Source organism: Arctopsyche grandis, chromosome 8, assembly GCF_051622035.1.
Source record: "Arctopsyche grandis isolate Sample6627 chromosome 8, ASM5162203v2, whole genome shotgun sequence".
NCBI lineage: Eukaryota > Metazoa > Arthropoda > Insecta > Trichoptera > Hydropsychidae > Arctopsyche > Arctopsyche grandis.
The window spans coordinates 15,534,879-15,554,685 of NC_135362.1; the positions used below are offsets into that span (position 1 = coordinate 15,534,879).

Consider the following 19,807-nt stretch of genomic DNA (forward strand, 5'->3'; position numbering starts at 1 on the left):
AAAGGGAACTTATTTAAAGTTTAAATATTTAAATGAGAATCCGAAAGTCTAATTCTAGATTTGGTATAAAAAATTTCAGCAATGGAAAAAATTCTTTTGAGTTTCGGTCGAAGTTGGTTTTATTGTTAAAAGGGACGAAAACAATTTTTACTAACCTCTTCTTATTTTAAATTATCGTTTTTTTCTCCTGTCAGCATGTACATACATATGTATATTTTAATTTATTTTTTAAAGTCGAGGTTATTTTTATTTACGTTATTTTGTATATTCATCAATAGTTTCACCGTAGAATATACATTCGCTTTAATTACAACATTTAAAGAATGTTTTGTTCGGTATAAAATCAGAACTATTTCAAATTTGTGTTAAAAAAATCAGTTTTATGCTTCTTCTTTCTTCGATTTTAATTTTTGAGAATATTTTACGATTCTTTGTGTATTTGATTTATTATTTCCCTTCGTGCAGTCGTGAAAATGTTGTATGTTTTCAAGATTTTTTTAAATCGAATTCCCGGGATTAAACATAAGAATTCCCGGGACACGGGACAACAAAAATTCCGTGAATTCCCGGGAATTTCTGTCCCGGGTCGGCCCGGGTCAGAAATCCTAGTACGTACCAGGTGGAAATAGTATGATATCATATCTGCCTGGCATATGGCCATGTCATATTATGACATGGCCATGACTGTAAGTCAATGTTAGTTCCAAGAAAATCTATCGTTGACAAGCTTTTACTTTTGTTTTTCCCATGCAAATAATTCCAATCACTTTGGAATCACTCATTTATGGATGGATATATTTAAATGTCGTTTCTTTGATATTGATAAGGTTCAACTAAGATCGTACCTAGAACAGATTATGATATGCAGCAAAATCGCAGTGTTCCCTGAACCACATAACCGCAAGCCGCGGTCGAACGCTCTCGAACGCAATTATTTACACCCGGTTTCATGCATAAGTTCATAAAACTCGGTTGCTTTAGATTAATAACGATCGTAAAGTGATTATAACTGTTTCAGACGGTGCTTTGTGTCATCTTAAAGTTGCGCCAGATAAAAAACGGGATTTTTCAAACTCGAGCGTATAAAGGTCATGAAAATAAATGAACGAATGAATGAAACGTAACGATGATTAACGATACGGTAGAAACTATTACCAGATCATAAAGAGTTAGCGCGTTGAAAACAAATTAAATACATACAGGCTTGAAAATGGATAGACATTGTTACTATGAAAGTATGAAGTGAAGACCACGCCTTTCGCATTAACCCATGAAGCTGTTAATTTTTCAGCACACACACGAGAGCTTGTCGACTTTTCAACATAATAAATTAAATCCAGTTGGACGTTAACGACCCCTGGGTGCAGCATACTTTGCAGATAGGATGAACCTGACACGGAAACGAATCTATGTATGATGCACATTACACTACATATGTATGTATGTACCAGTGGCGTATTCGTTATGAAGAAAATTAAACTAGATGTGGCCTGTCTCGAGTCAGAATAAAAAATAAAAACATTAAGAGAAAGTGAAAATATGCTTAAAAATAATCACGCATCTCTTCTTAAAAATAAAAAATAAAGATAAATATATACATATGTATGTATATGATGGAGAATAGATAAGGTAATATTGCATTTTTCACGGTAAAAGCGAATAAATTGCGTAACATATGGTCAGCACACAACCACAAGTATAATATACTGTGTTGTAACAGAGAGATAGCGACCTGACACGAATGACTCATCCGTGGTTCAATTCGCCACGGTTATTTTTCACCTGACATCGTCTATTGTAGCAAAAATGCTATAAAACAAAAAAAAACAATGCTACATGATATCATGGATGACTTCAACGGATAATTTCAATTAGAGTATTATCTATATGGCACAATCTTATTTCGAATTTTTCAATTACATGATCCGAATTATAATTAACCTGAAATAACCTTATATGAATTTTTCAGAATTTAGAATACGTACACGCGTTCAATAAACTCGTAATCTATAAAGGCGCAGACACACAGAGTGGTACGCGGCACGTGTTTTTTTTTTTGGATGTTTTTGAACACATAATGACCAAACTGAAATGGCAAAGTTTCAAAATGATTGGAAGACTGTAGGAAAAGATACTGAATCGTTTGCGAAGTAAACCTAAGAAGAGGCCTTGTAAAAAAAAACGCTCCCAATCTATGTACATATGTATACATCGCAATCCGGGCCAAAACTCATCCCCTGGAGTCTATTCGGTGATATTTTATCTTTGCATTGATAAAGGTTTGACAGAGGTCGATAACGGTGATTCCCATTTTTGAAGAAAAGTAATCGAAATAATAAGATCGTACGAATTAACAATGACAAGATACGCCCATCACAGCTGGAAACCACATACCAGTTGGAAGCATGTCTATGCCGTACGATTCAGTGTGTCTGCGCCTAAAAGCTTTTGATTCTATTATACAATCCGACTCTAAAGAGTCCGAGATGTAGAATATTCTCAATGTCTGTTCGAAATTTCTATTTGCTATCCTAGTCTAGAAATAAATAAATGGGATTTGTTCGCCGATACACCTGTTTAAAGTTTAGAGCTTATATTTAATGAATGTATCCGAACTAGCCTTAATTACTGATAAAAACAATTTAATATGCAGGATCAAGCACTGTTCCCTCTGTACAAGCTTTAACAAAAAGACAAATTTGCTTAACGCTCTACTGTTTAACGCGAACGTTAACGTCCGTGTGTCGCATAAGCGTCGTTTGCAACGATTAAATAACGATTAGTCGTCGACGGAAAGAAACGCATCGGCCGTAGAAGCGGCAGTAGGCGAAAAAATGAAGAGCAAAATCCCAACAGCAAGATGAGGAATTTTAATAACGTAATACGCAACGCATTGTTGTCGGCCATCAGCGAGCTCGATCGTTCGGAAGAAAGAAGAGCAAAGCTCTGATTTTCATTTCGAGGCCCCCACTGGCCAAAGTACAGTTACAGCACACAGACGGCTCGAGTGCCGTTGGTTAGATATCGCTGGCCAGTGTGGTGTCGTGATTGAACGTTTCGCCCGTTGGTTTGTTGGTAGATCGTAAAGTATTCATCAGACCTCGCCCATGAGAGTGTGAAAACGGCCCTCGACCACGGAAAGCCATCACTAACTGCTATGTGATGACCCAAAGTAAATAAGCAATTAGATGGAGCAACTTTCACGACCCGCACACTAAATTTGGACAGCGCCGGAAGAAATCAGCTGAAACTAGAAAGAAACTCTGTCACGAGAAAACGGCAAGAAAAATACAGTGTCGAAACGGGGCAGAGAGTTGCTGATAAGAGTTTCGTGTCCATCGGTGATGAGATGCAAGTAGGTGGTGCCTGGTAGTGAGTGCCCCAGTGGTACCGATCACGGCCGTGACGGTGGCCAACGCCTCTTAACAACCTCAGGTCCCCCTTTCTTCGCATTATCAATTTAATTATTCATCACGCTAGTGGCTAGTTGCCATGAGAAAGTGCAACCAATAAACTCTTTAGTGAACAGTCGGATAATAAGTTTAAACGTTTCGAATAAAATTTAGTTAATGCGAAAATCAAAAAAGCCCGAACTGAACCCACCCTTTCACATATACGGGGTCTACAAATATGAAAGATTGATTGTTTCCGAAGTGGCAGATAAATGTAATTTAATATTTGGGAGGGAGTTGGATGCACACAGATATACTACTACATCGATTTGAGAAATAATGGTTGCATGTCAAATTTACTTTTGACCCGACATAAATCAAACAAGGGTTGTGGATTATTATTATTTGAACAAATAACGATAATGGAATAGAGAATAGAATGCTCTGTAACAATTCTAAATATCTAAATGCTTGATAAAATAAAGAAAAAACCTAAGTTCACTAAGCGTACAAAGGACAAACCTTAATTAGTGCATCGCTCTACCGTCTCCTTCGCAGATGCAAAAAAAAAGTTCAAATATAATTAAGATTTTGCGATACCAAAACAATTAGGAATCCAAATGTTTATAAAGACATTGGCACAGAAGGAAAGCCATTCTCTAGAAAGTCTCTATCGACAAAATAATGAGCAATAAGATAATTACGAGATTCAAATGTGAGAACCATCGAACGTCGATCATTTTGTAACCGGAACAATAGGAATGAAACTACAGCTGCAATCGAATAAACGTCAAATAGACTAGAGACATTTCAATGTGACAAGACCCAGAAACTGAATATTAAATTACAGATGCAGAGTGCGTCAACAAACGACGTGCGTCCTTACAAATTGGCCATTGTTCACTGTGACAAATTCAAAAATTTTCCATACGAATTGTACCGATCGGTCCTAAAGTTGATTTGAATACGAATAAGAAATACCCAAGAAAGCAATCATTTGCTAACAAAATTACCGACAGCATTTTTGAAAGCAATACCGTAATTAGGGATAGTAATGCAAATAAATAAAAATACGTCGAAGTTATGTACATGCGACGAACATACCAGTAGCGTGTAATGAAAATCTCTCTATTTGTACTATCGCACAGCTTTACTTTACTGCGCAAGCAGGATATAGGCGGACTCGGTATGACTCCACCTAGTCCCCTTGTATCCTACTCTCACACGTGTGAGTAAGGCTATGCGATAAAAACAGGAAGATTTCCACGGCACGACACTGGTACATACATACATATTTGAGAATTTCGCAACTTGTTTATTACGCGAAATATAATTCGCGTCGGTTTGTGAGAAGGTCAATAGAGTAAAAATCCACAAAAAAACTTGAATTGTAGATATTTGCGTAATGACTTCAAAAAGGAGTAGTTAGTTACACGCATATAATATAAGGGGTCCAGAATCAAAAACGTAACATATAGTTTTTTTTTTTAATTTAAAAAAATAGTGCAATTCGATTCAATTTGACAATGAAAAAATCGAATTGCATCATAAACTGCAATATAAATATGAGATTTTTTTAATCATTACCATCATATGTACATACATATGTAGTTCGCGTAGGTCTACAGAATTGTATGTATACATAAACTACATAATAACAGTACAACTTTATTCCGAATGCACTTGCCCATAAATGCACGATGCAGCACCGCCCATCCAGGCGGTGCACAATGCGCCATAAATTGCAAACCTGACAATGCACAAAGTGTACACGTGAGTCATCGTCAATCATCCGATATGAATTTTCTATAGGTAGCGGGAGAGCGTCTTAGATCGGCGGAAACAGAAGCTGCCCACACAGTGTGTCGTAGGGTTAAAAAATAAATAAACAAATAAAAATAAGAAAGATTGAGATTAGTTCGAATGCTGCGTGGGTCGGCTGTAAATTCATCCTGGCTAGAGCAATTCGTGTTCCTCATAATTCAACGTGTCGTGTGATGTGCACGCGCAGCAAAAACGATTTTCGTGTTCTTCCAAAGACACGTGAGAGTACCTTTAATGGTCACATTGAAAGTATTTGATACGGACGTAACCCATAATAAAATACGTGGGAATATGAAATTAATTGTGAGTTGATGTATGGCCGGTGTGCCTTTGACGGTGCTCTCAGCACGCAAGATTTTTCAAAAGCAAATGCCATGCCATAAACATGTGGTCAAAATTTTTTTATGAATCAAAATATGTTAAAAAACAGAAATATGTACATAATAATTTATCATGGCATCAAAAATTAACTTGGTGAAATACAAATTCTGATTGCGATCAAAAAAGTAACTATCGGATTTTCAAATGTTAGAAACATCTAATATACATATGTATGAAACAAATATTTTCACAGCTACATACATAAATAGTGAAGTATCTTAGATAAGGTATTATTCAGTAGCGTTCAATTGCCTTGTTAGTGGAAAGGGAAATAATTTTAAGTTTACTAATCAGAGTTGTAGAGTCAGAGTTTGAGTCGCAGAGTTGCAGCATTCCAAGTGGAGTCAGAATCGTAAAAAAACTCCAATTCCTTTTTATTATTTTCAATCAATTTTATTATTTTTATCACTAGTATTACGGAATGCGTTAACTGGAGTCTCCAATATTATTCAAGTAAATCCACTAATAAATTATAAATTTATTTTTAATAATTTCTTAATAAAAATCATAAATATGAATTTTCCATAGGTAGCGGGAGAGCAAAACCGATTGTTTCCTCCATTTCATACTTGTTTTTATTCTCATTTTTTTTAAATTGATTTGTCATACACTATGAATGTAATTTTTTTTTACACCTATTTCATTACCAATAATTCAATAAATTGCGTTACATGTCAATTTGTAGTAAATTTTTAAATTCCTTTGATTTTTTATATTTAAAAAATCGCTATTATTTTATTACTACCAATTTTATACGTTGGAAAGAATCGTCGATCTTAGTAAAATCATTGTTGTCGGAGTCCAAGCATAAGGCAAAAGTCACAGTCCGAGTCAGTAAATTCTGAAGTGACTCCACAGCCCTGGTAATAATTAAAATTAATTTGTAGCAAATCAACTCTCAAATACTATTTTTACATCTTTATAGAATATAAAGATAAAATTATATATCATATTAGAAAAGTAACTAAATAATTAAAGTCACTTGTGTTTAGGTAGCTTTTTTTATGTGATTAATACTAAAAAAGTTACACCCAATATTACAAATTTTTTTCTACCCTGCATGTACATACATATGTAAATATTAATTTGTAATATGAATGTTATTTCAAACCTTTTCTACATTTCAAATAATCACAGTAACTAGTAATTATTTAAATATCAATTTGATGACATAAAACTTAATAAAACTCTTTTAATCTTGTATTCTAGCTTTAACAATTTATGTACAAATTAATTATACAAACATATATGTATAAGTAAACATATCAGTGCATACATATTATTCATAAGTATACATATAAATAATTCATATTATTATTAAATCCGCCGACTAAAATTTCTATTATAAATAAGAATTTTTGAGAATTAAAAAGAAAAACATGAATGAATTGGAAATATCTAGCAAGATCATCATCCAAGATGAGTGTTATTTTGGTACAACACCAAGATCTTTAAAAAACTGAGTGATCTCACTACAATCAGAATGCGTCCACATAGAGATGAATCAGTGGTTGCACATATTTAATGCATTCACAATGATTAAAAATAATTTAATATGTGGAAAATTTATTAGTCCATACTGAACAATAAGGAATAAATAAGTACATCGCATATATTATATGTACATATACATGCATCTCATACATTGCCTAATTAAATAATAACTTTCCGTGTTAATCTTTCCAAGTTAAAAAATAAATATAATATATACATACATGTATTACTAACAATATACATATGTAGGCCCGAGTTAAAGCTTAGGATTTTACTGGGGCTATGTATAAACTTTGTTTAGAAGATTCTATTTTTGATACACTGAAATAAATCAAACAGACATTTTTCACCAGATCTTGGGAGTATGTAAAAAAAACTTACATAGAACATGTAGACTCAGATATTTTAATTTTAAGTAAAATCAAGTATTCTGATGTATGTAAAATATGTTACGTACATATATATTTACACAAAACTAAAAATATGTAAAAATTAATAGATAGCACGATTTTTTTTAAATTATATTACCATTTAATTTATAACAATTTTGATATTAATAATGTTAGATTATAAATAATAAAAATCTTAAATAAAAACAATAGTGAAAATAGCTTGGATGACACTGCGATTTACTGTTTCGAAAGAATACCATTTGGAGAACTGACATACTACGTATGTATGTAATAAATCGCGCATCGAGACAACCATTTTCAAAGAATTTAACGAACCATTTGATTTATTTATGTCACAAAAGAATTCCAATCAATAGAACACCATACATGTAAAATCGAATAGAACAATTCTATTCACAATATATAAGTACACATAATTTTCAGATGACAATGCATGAATACATATGGCAGAAGCTTTATTTGACAAATTAGAAAATGTAGATATTAGCTCATATATTTTTGTTTATCTACCTTTAAAATGTATGCTTTTTGTATTGTATTAATAAACATAAACTCACCAATCGCTCTCGATACAGCAAGAATATCGTTAACCCTCCATACGCCATTATTTGAAACATATCCTCCCATTTTACGTATTCGACTTTGTTCGTCCTAAGAAAAAAAACAAATGAAATATATTTTAAATTATAATTAATAAATGTAGACCTATTGATATTTATGTTTATTTTATAAATTCAAAATAAAAATAAATGTAAATGAAAAGTGACATCTACCGGCAATTTTAAAAAGCTCGATAATACAAAATAGGTTGTAGTCTCATTCATTTTGCAAAGATTAATAAAACATAAAACAACACATTCATTTTTCCAGGATGTGCTGAAACTTTCAGTAGTATATTTGCGAGTTTATATTACTATAAATGCATTAAATAATCATAGAAACTAAAACATTCTCATCAAAAAAATCAATTTTTGGTGTAATTGTAATATGCTGACTCAATAAAAAATACTAACGTATCGTTCAGGCCGATGGGCATTAACAAGTGGCATTACAGCACCACTTTTCACTAAAATTGCTCTTGAATCACCAACCCAGCCAACTAATAGTTTATTTCCTTGAAGATAGCAAACTGTGCCAGTTGAACCCTAAAAATAATAAAGAAAAAAAAACATTATAATAAATGCACACAATAGAATTAAAAATTATTTCAAACAATTTAAACATTTATGTATATAATATCAATAAAGATATTTTTGAATTATCAACAGAATAAAGTTGGCTGAAAATTACTAACAAAACGTTCATGAACACACTAGCAATATTTTATAAATTTAGGTTCATATCAAAAAAAAAAAAAATTATAAAATTACTATAATCATTTTGTTATTTGCATATACATATATTACTAAATTTACTGCAATTTTAAATTATCATACTAACACCAATTAATTGGTTTCCATTGAATTGTTCATCGGTCGCAACAAATGCATGTCGCAAAGCCATTTGCGGATTTTGAAGATAGAATGGATGTCTCGCCATTATCATATGTAAATGAGAAGTAGCATAAACAGCAGCCAATGGTCCACAGTGACCGTCGTAAATCGCATAAAATCCAGCCGGTTGCGTGCTCTGCAATAATAAATTAGTAAATAAACGTGTTACCAATTACGGCACTTGAAAATTTTACTTTAGATTTTAATCAATTAATCAATACTGTTTTGACTCACCTCAATATCACAGAGATGGTTTAAATCGTCGATAATAACATGACGATCTTCCATCTTACGCATTCCATTACGGTTAAGAGTAGCGGCTACAATTGGCAAGTTACGGGGAGGCGGTAAGGAAGCGGCCAAAACGTTGTCCAGGTGTTCTTTACATGCAATATGCACTTGTCTTACTACATTATTCATTACTCGTAATGATTGATATGAACCTGAAAACATTATAAAAAAACAATTATTTTCGATGTCATTTTAATATTTTCATAAATATTAATATTTTACACTTGAAATGAAATGAAAATGTTTGTAAAATATATGAATATAAAAAATTAATACATAATATAAATTTTGTAGGAATCAATCTGCGATGAAATCAAAATCGAAGTATACAACTAATCGCATTGCCGGGGGCAAATCGAACACGGCAAGTCAACAAATTACACAGGCGTAACAGGAAAGCAACTACCCTGTCTAGTGAGAGAATAAATCCTGATAAACGACGATATTATGAAAAAACAGAGGCGCTTCGTGCAACCAAATAGGGGATCGTAACATAGAAAGAGCGCATGAAACAGCGAGAAGAAACGAGACGCAAAGAGTCTCAGGTTAATTGAACAGGTTTACGACACCATCGGGACACCACCTGGTGGAAGAGAGCAGGGGGATGAAGAGGGAACGAAGAGGACGACGAAGGGGGAGGAGGAGGAGAATTTGAGGTGCATAAAAACAGTGGCAAACACGCTGAAATTTTTTCCCCTTGTTATATCGACGAATTGATCAGAATTCATACAACGAGCACAGGAAACTCCTATTATTATTGTACATCGCTTTTGTTGACTGATACAGAAGAATTCTACGAAAGCTAATAATGCCTTTGTGTTGTCTAATGTCATACAAATATTATGTTGACATCTGTTATTCTTTTGCGTAGCAATAAATTGAAATTTTGAATTGCAACTGAGTAAATAAGTTTTATAAAGAAGAATTTCCTTTACAAATATGAACCGCTCGTAATAAAATGAATGTTAATTTAGGAACGAAGAATACGTATGTTTACATATTCCACATGGAACTGTCTTTAGTCTTTAGTATACATAGTATACTATTTTCCCGTAACAAAACGAGCTATAAAAATGTCTCTCAATTATAAACAGCAAATCTCATTCATCTTAATTTCAGCATTGTAGTTTAGCACTAAAAGTACAGTGGAACATTCGTTTGGCAACCGACGAATATTTATCTGCTTTAGTTACGCATAGTAACCGTGATCACTGACCGGTAATGATCGCCGGTTGAATATTAAAATATCATCATACATACATATACACATATGTAGGTGTATTATTTCATCGCAGAACACGCGGAAAACCGTATCGGTATTTTTGCTAAATATGGGTACGATTTCTCTCTAGGAAAGCGGACGTGAGACTCAGATCTCGATCGAAATCCAATGCCGAGTGCAGAGAGGGAAATACGAGGGGAAAACTCGACGGACGAAACAACCCCGAATAGGGAAAAGGACATAAACATTAATGCCTCCTCTGGGACCCTCCCACGTGGCTACGAAACGCAATAAGGAAAAGGAAATGTGCAAAGCGAACGTTGCGGTAAGGGATGACGTAGGTCGTGGGTGCATTACAAGCAGTACATATCCTTGTGTATATTATTCCTAAAGTAAACTAACTATGAATATAAATATATATGCATGTGATCAACCTTTGAAGAAAGTAAAATTAGATGGTGACTGACAGTATATACATAAGTATGTATGTATATGTATGTACTTACATATGAATGTATACGCAAATAATGTAAGTATCACACACCTACTGATAAAACGTTGAATCATAGGTATCGATATCGTATTGGCCAAGTCAGTGTTTATACGAAACATATTTAATGTAGACGAAAATAATTATGTAAAAAGGCTGCAACCCACACAAGATTTTTTTTGACAACTGCAACTTCATGAATCTTTTATATTGTAGAATGTAAAGTAACTTGGCGCATTTCGATACCATTTAATTTTAAACCGGCAATCTTAGTCTATACTCTACACATATAGAAATGTATTATTGCATTTCTCCGACTCTACATATAAAGTAAAACAAAGCGTCACATTATTTTGTGTGTGAGATCGCCATGTGCGAAATTGTCCGTTTACTATAAAACAAACACCAATCGTTGTGTGTGTGTATGTGTGTAGATCGTTTTTGATTGGCTGTCGTCAAATTCGTTTCTGATTGGCTGTTGTTAACCCTTTGAATGCTGACCAACGCCGATCGGTGTTTTGCCAACAATTTCACGCAACTGAAAAACGCCGATGGGCGTTGTTTTTTGAGTATGTAAAAAATAAACAAGAATACTACCCGCTAAGCCTTTCCAAGTAGCATTGAAAAAAATGCATTCAACATGGGTCGTGTAATCCGTGGCAATGTTTATAAAGACTGGTTTACACAGGAATTTATGAATTTATAACCATAGCAGAATTTCTCGATGGAAATCCCTAACTGCTGAGTATTTTAGATTGTAGCTTGGCATTTAAATTGTGAGCATTACATTTTAACAACAATGAAGAAGATGGAACTAGTTGTGGAAAAATACATTCATTAATAGACTTCTTTTGTTTATTTTATATTGTTGCAAGATATATTAGAGAGTTTAAACACAACTTTACAAAACTCTAAATCCTCGGCGGTAGTTATCTAGGGTAGTGATCTAAGGTTAGTTAGGATTGGCTATATTTTTTTTATCCCGTTTTTTTTATTGGATTTCTAAATAATTCTAGTTGGAAATGTTGGTGAAATTTTCAGCGTTGCGGGCATTCAACAGAAAAGACGTCAGCACTCATAGGGTTAAGTATTCAAATAAATTTAATAAAAAAGTTTCAAATTAATAAAATTTAAATTTAGATTTAAATGATGCGTAGAACTACTAGTATGCTTATAAAATAATCAATTGGACCATAGGATCAAATAAGTTTAAGTTAAAGAAGACTCAAATATTCCAGTGTTAACAAATTGGTATTTAAAACATATCATATATGTATATCCAATAGAAACATTGCGACAGTTTTGAACTTAACGATAATATGTTATGTTACATGACGATTTTGTTGACATTTCTGAGTTATTTCACTGGAAAATCGATATCTATGTAGATTCCGATGAAAGGAAACGGTCGGTTCGAGCATGCCGAACTTATTCCGGTTGAGATTTGCATACGATAACATGACAAATCCCGATTTCCCAGAAGCTACACAGCGTCGTGTTTTTACAGGACAGGGCTTCGAACAAAAGAAGGAACACAGCCTCATATATCACTGTGAACGGGCGGAAAAAATAAAAAAAAATAAGTTTTTACCGATACAAAAACAGTGCGGCGCGGCATCGATGAAATTTTCCGAGGGAAAATCCCGTAAGAGGGAAAAGCGAGAGGGTCCATCATCGATCTGCAACATCTTGCCCTAAGAGGAGGCGTGTTTCCGCACAACACGCGCGAGGGAGACGAAGACGAAAAAGCGCGACTTGCATACAAACGATTCCTAAAAAGCCTTCTGAAATATAAGCCCTTTCGCATACGAAACCACGCGTCAAGGTATGAAAAAACCCATAAGACCATAAAACGTATCGCAATATTGTGCTCGTTTACGTTTTATGCTTACGGAGATTTTTCTCGCCGTATTACACGTTTTTCAATATGGCAAAAGTGAGCCAGTAGCGTATTGAATACATATTTTTTGCGTACGTAATTGTCGAATCCCAAATTCGTATATTCCATATGGGTCCGCAACAATTAAAATCGATTAACTAGTGTGCGGTTAAAACTTCAAACAAAAACCACGATAATGCAATAATACATCCGATATCGAGCAATTTTCGGAAGTACTTAGATTAATCGGAAATCAGAAATTCGTAGAATAAATGGTTTCCAATAATATTTAGACGTTTCGAATAGCATAAGGTATATAAAAATCATCATCATTTACAGCCAATCACCATCCACTGCTGAATGAAGGCCTCTACAACACGCTTCCACTTACCTCATTCTAATTTCGTCTACCCGTCTTCCTTTCACTCTTTTACATTTTCTCAAGTATCATTCCAGCACTTCTTTTTACCACCTGTCGTTCATTCTCATAACTTCGTGACCCACCCATTGCCATTTCAATCTATTCACTCTCTCCACTATATCCACTATCCTTGTCACAATTCTCACCCAGGTACATAATCTCTCCTCGTTATGCCGAGCATACAGCGTTCCATACTTCTTAGGTACATTGGACTTTGTGTAACGTCTTGGTTCAATGTCCAAGTTAAAGTATACATATCTATAAACCCAAAATAATATTGAACCCAGTGGCGTAGCTACCTCATAACACGGTCATGTAAAACCTGAGAGCCCCGCTTGTAAAAGGGCCCAAATTTCTAAACACGCAAATTATGTTATTGAGGAAAGCATCGAAGGAGAAAGTGCCATCGAATTTGTTGCAAATGATGAAAAATCCGAAACTCGTGAAAATCTAAATGTTATAGACAAAGAAATCGAGGTTCAAAACATTGAAGACATATCTAATGTCGAATTTATAAACACTGCCACAAATTATCTACATCAAAATATTTCAGGGCCTAAAGCGCCATTTTCTAGAGACTTCAAACAACATAATAGAAAATCAGACGAATCAAGACTAAATAATCTCGCATAACAGGCCATTGAACATAAACAAGCATCAAAAATAGAACTTGTAAAACATATTTAGTGATTTCGCAAATATTAAACAAGAAAAATGAGCTTATTTCTAATTTATTTTCTTATGTAGTTAATTATTTCATTTCATATTTTTTTTAAATGTTAGGGGGCCCTCCCTTACGTAATTTTTATATGAGTGCCCAAAATCTCTAGTTACGCCATTGAATTTAAACCATACAAATGGAATTTGAAATTTTGCACAAGAAAATGACAAAATTAAACTTATCAAAGTTTTCGTTTAAATTACACGCATATTACTAACAGACATACCCAATTTTGTTCAAATACTTAAATAGAAACTTAAAACATTTTATATATTTAAAAATCAAGCAAATAAAAGCCTATTTTCAAATATGCCCTATGAATATGTATATTTTCTATATATAATGTTTCAAATATTCGTCGTTTAGCTTTAATTCATCACTTTCCCAATTGAACTCATACTGTGTTAATGTGTAGCTTAAAACCTGATATGCCGAAAATCGATTGAATCATTCTCGACTTCGGAGGATACAGAAACTAAGATGTTGGTATTCTTATATTAAATATAATATTTTGGTAGAGCTCATAAGTAAGAAAAAAAGGACTACAGGATACATGCAAAGCCCGCAGGGATATAAATTGTGGAATAAGTGGGCATATCGTACTATGAACTGTGCGTGATTCAATTAGAGGCGATCAACCAGATGATTCACGAGAATTTTTCTGAAATACAATACGTATAAAATTTCTATTCTAGAATTTTCAATTTATATATATAGGTATTTACGTCGTTTTCCTATAATTTTCAGGCAAGCAGGATCTTCCACGCAAGCCTTCGTCGATGAGTCCAAAACGGCGCGGCATAGTGGTGTAACTAAACCAGGAGGACAATCCCTGAAACAACAAATAAATTATTAAGATAACATCATCAGGCAAGTGCAACGCAATCATTCATTAACAACAAAGCGATAGCTAACAGTCTCGGAGACAGGCGATCATTCAAAATCACGAGTTACAAAACACGGTGCCCCATTATAAATGGGATTTCATCCACGACGAGCAGTCTCCTCGTCATACCCATAAAACATGCGTAAAAGTACCACAAGTGCACGTCGGAAATTTCTTATCTGGAATACAAATCGAAAACGCCCGCATAGATTCGTTGTTGATTCTACGTTCTAACACTATAAAATCTTTAAACAAGCACCTCGAGGAATACAAAACGTACACAATTTTCACTTCTGCCAAACACGACGCAGATCGTATCGGCTGAAAGAAATGCTAAAAAGATTACGGGTTCGAGTTTGTACCGTTTCTTCGGCGATTCATAATTTATTAGCACTTCACGTGCACACGCGTTGCGCAACTGTTCTATTTTAAAATGCATATTATAAAATATTAGTTATGGTGGATTGCATCATCGCTTATACATATGAATGCACGTTCGATCCTGCATAAGCGACTCCGCATCATTATCAACATCCAAAACGGGAAGTGGAATTGGCGAATCTTCAGCCACGATAGGATGCACCTGTCCAAAATCCAATTTAACGGTTCAATCCTCAACACTATTTGGCGACGCCAGCTAAAAACTAACTGCATAATTAATTAATTGCTAGGTGTCATTCGAAACTTTGGAGTCGAGTTGAGCCAGAGTGCTTGCGGTATTATTATTGTACGTGAGTCATTCATTTAAAAATTGTCATCCGCCAGTTAAATGGATGTTAGTGACCTTATATATGTACAAATGTACCTTTGCATACGTATCTATATCTACATATGTATATCGCATTTTACCAAATCGCCACGATTGTGAATCCAACTAGGCATCACATTAAGCTGAATGGTCCATATGTTACCATATCGCACAGATAAACGAGTCGGTAACCCCGCACTTACTTGATATTATATTTCGTATAACAGATGGTTTCAGAATGCTTCTAATTACATTAAATATTTTTGATGCCCTTCCTAAACTACATGAGTTAATTATGTATAAAATTTTAACCAAATTTCACGAAACAGTTGTTCACAGTGTATAGGAATCAAAATTCTGTATCATCGACATGAACAGAATTGTACTAACAGCCTAACCAATGTACATATGTATGTACATACATAGTTTACAAAGAGAGTATGGAGTAAGTAAAAATTGGAATAGCGAATTGATACATCAATCGACTAGACAACGAGAATCAATCTGTCTTGGTAAAAAAAATACGTGTTCTATGCAAAATTTGTACCATCTACTTCCGACTAATTTTCATTTCATTACATTTTCATGAATATTGTAGGATCTGGTTGTCAGGAGACAAAGGCGGTAGAGTAAAATGAGACTCGTAGAGCGGTTTAAAACATGGTTTATTTGACGGAGCGCCGCAACGGTTTAAGCGTCACATTAAATGTTACCAACCTCATCATTAATTATACTCAAACGTGCCAACTTAATCAACAATACATGCATTATTCTAGGTTATAAAAATAAATCCCACACTATGTTAGATTATAGTTCGTTTACCAGCAGCATAGATCAATGGATTGCATTTGTGTGGTTACGGATTCAATCCCTGGGTGTGCTGCTCACCAGATCTTGGACATGTGGCTCCAAAGTCGATCGTTTCCTATTAGAATTTGCCAATTTGTCTGATTTTATTGAAACGGTTCCAACAAATTCGCAACTCTCTCGAAAGATTTATTTTATTTATATATATATATATATATATATATATATAGTTTATAGAGCATTTCGAATTAGCTGTTTTATAAAATGTTGCAAATTTGTCAATGATGTCTCGCAAATTTTGAGTTTTTCAGCATCTCAAAATTCGATGATTTATAAAAGAAATTAATAATAAAAAATAAAATGCAAATTTATTCATAGATGTTTCTGTAAAATATATGTGTCTCGTTCTCCGAAGAAAAGACCTTTCAGACCCTATTCATTGGGGGGTGGTGGCCTCAAGTTGAAGGTGTTATATTTTGACTTCACTGACCTTTAAAACGGCTCAAATAACATGTACATATAGAAATTATACATTATATGAAAAATTGTTTAGTGACTGAAAGAGGGATCATCTAGGAAAGTACGATAAATTTAAGCCAAAGTTCACAGAACAAGAAGAAGACTTCCAACAGCTTCTAATGATTTCTTTAGAAGTCAATTAAAAGTACATTTTTGCATATTTTGGTACTTTATTTTTGAAATATTTGTCAATAAGGATCGAGCCGGCGTACGTAAGTTAAGAGGAGACATTAATAGAGTAAATAAATTGAAAGTGAAAAACAATGTATGAACATCTAGAATCGAAATATATCAAACAACATAATTGTGCAGTATAAATAGTGCAGCAAAAGAATCAACGACCTAGGGAAGAGAAAACTATTCGAGTTCACGGTCTATTATTAAAAATCTAAACGTTTGTTTACAGGGTACACCCACACAGGGTGCTCTTATCAATCGCCCACTTCCGTCCCGTTCGTAGGGAATGTGCAGGGGGAGAAAGAGTGAGAGAGAGGACCGCGGATGGATAGATCCTGCTCTCGGGATATCCACTAATAACGCGACAAAACTACGTACATGCATGCATAAAGTAAAACGAGCATCAAACAATGGACTTCGAGTAATTGATAAATTGATAGATAGATGGCACATAGTATGTAATTACATAGATAGACACGAAGCAGTATCGAATGCAGATTTCTCAGAAGAATGCCATCAGTTTTGTATGCAATCATATTTGATGAACATGCATGATGCTGACGCCGCTGAAATGCTGACATGTTATGCCTCAGTCGATTACAATAATTTGACACTAAACGGGAGCTCGAGTGACTGTAAATTTGTCCCGCATATACGCTAACACTAATTCGGGAGCTCTAAATTGATTCAACCAGTGGCGATGAAAGAATTTTCGATTGCGCTTGGAAACGAAAGGAGATTAAAGTTTCGAGTACCGATTTATGAGGGGTCCTTGAGAGCGCGATTTCGAATCGTCAAATAGCAAAAGTAGAATTGCCGAATCTACGAATAGAGCAGCACACTTCCAAATTTGGAACACTTCCGAATAATTTATAAGTACATAACATTAAGACGAATGTCAATGTTTGTTTGCAAATCGGTCGCAGCACACGACGTATTCATTCGCAAGTGTGTATGTACACGAAGAAAAAAAAATACGAAAAGGTTAAACGAAAATGCAAATATATTTTGTTGGTCAGACATGTCGTCATTCTATTCTGGCATAAAAATCGATCCACCCACCATCTCACTGGTCGTTAAGGTTGATTCATCCAGAGAACGGTGAATGTACTTTCATTTTTACGATTTGGATAATAGAGACGTTTGCTTTTTCGAGATTTTGCGAAAATGTTTCGACGAGCGCATCGCATCTCTCTCACTCGCATCAACAAAACCAGTTTATCTTGCAAATTGTGCATTTTATTTTCAAACCGTCTTCTTTAAATTAATAAAAATCCAATCCTTTCGGAAGCGTCGGTTGAATTTAAACGCAGATCAAGGCAGTTGTATCTATAAAGTTAGTATACCTTAATTTAAATTAAATCTAGTATAATTACAGGGCTGTGGAGTTGGATCAAAATTTATCGACTTCGGCTTTATTTTATTTTAATGTATTCATATATACTAGAACAAGTAAAACCCGATGCGCTTTCCTGGCCAAATACAAACAATTATACAGTATCATAGAGACAACGTGGGTATCATTTTATAATATCAGTAAATTCGAGATGTATCTTGTATCTTGCTCGCGCACAATAAGTAAGCATGTGCGACAAAAACAGGGAGATGTTCACGGCACGCCACTATACTGCAAATTGATGGTAAATGCATTTACGCCAAACCATCTCCATTTGACAGAAATTTGAAAGTAACTATGGTTTAGACAAGTCTCTGCTAATCGTCGAGTTGAGATGGTTATGGAAACCGCTCAGCGAAGTTTTCTACTCTTTGACAAAAAAAACCTTAAGTAGGTATCATTGGACCATGAACCATGATCATTTGAAAAATCGTTGTGAGTATACATACATATCTGTCTATCGCCTCCTAATTAACTGCAATTATACCACACTCGCATATATGCAATTCAAGTTGAACCCAACGTGTTCCTGCAATACAGTAAAAATTTTCCGCGCTTGCAACGCTAAACTATCATATCACCAACAAAAATAAACTAATGAGTAATGACGGAACGAAAGAAGATTACAAACGCCATCGACGAACTTATCCAATATTGTAATTCCATATGCCAGTTTTCTATAAAAATTCTTAGTTCGTCACTCACAACATATTACGATATACATATGTATTAGGGAATACACCGATACAAAGTTTCAATCATAGATATGGGATAACATTATTATTCTTATTTTCATTATGATAAACAGAATTATTTTATATCTATGGTTACATATTTTCCATGGATTTTTTTTTAACATATGCTGTACCTGACCTGTGTAGAATAGCCTGAAAATACTACAGTCCCAAAATATCATTCCGTCATTCGTAGATATTATTAACAAGTAAGCCAGGAGATTTTATAACAAAATCACTAATAACCACATTAATACACTATACACCTGTAAAGACTCTCGGTGTTTGCAAGATGTCTATACACTTGCGGTATAAACAAAGTTTACCTGAACGCAATTTGGTTTAGATCGTCGACTTAAAAAAAATGTAAGTTAAAAATAACATACATATGTAGGTATGTGTATAAAATGTCTTATGAACATTTATAAGTATTGTAAATAGGTTTAAGCTTTTTTACGAGCTTTTTTTATTTTATTATATTGTATATGTATGTATGTTATTCCCAGTGTGCACTCTGGT

The 19,807-nt window shown here is 34.1% G+C and overlaps 1 protein-coding gene across 2 annotated transcripts in view; it reads right to left on the reverse strand.

Moving 5' to 3' along the window:
• Nucleotides 1-19,807, reverse strand: part of LOC143915487 (uncharacterized) — a 108,068-nt gene that overhangs the window by 83,498 nt on the left and 4,763 nt on the right. For both annotated transcript variants that reach the window (XM_077436163.1, XM_077436164.1), the window contains exons 3-7: nt 14,747-14,853; nt 9,232-9,440; nt 8,945-9,133; nt 8,518-8,649; nt 8,062-8,155 (exon numbers count right to left, since the gene is read on the reverse strand). In XM_077436163.1, coding sequence (XP_077292289.1) covers nt 8,062-8,155; nt 8,518-8,649; nt 8,945-9,133; nt 9,232-9,440; nt 14,747-14,853 — 731 coding nt within the window. The remainder of the gene's footprint in view (nt 1-8,061; nt 8,156-8,517; nt 8,650-8,944; nt 9,134-9,231; nt 9,441-14,746; nt 14,854-19,807) is intronic.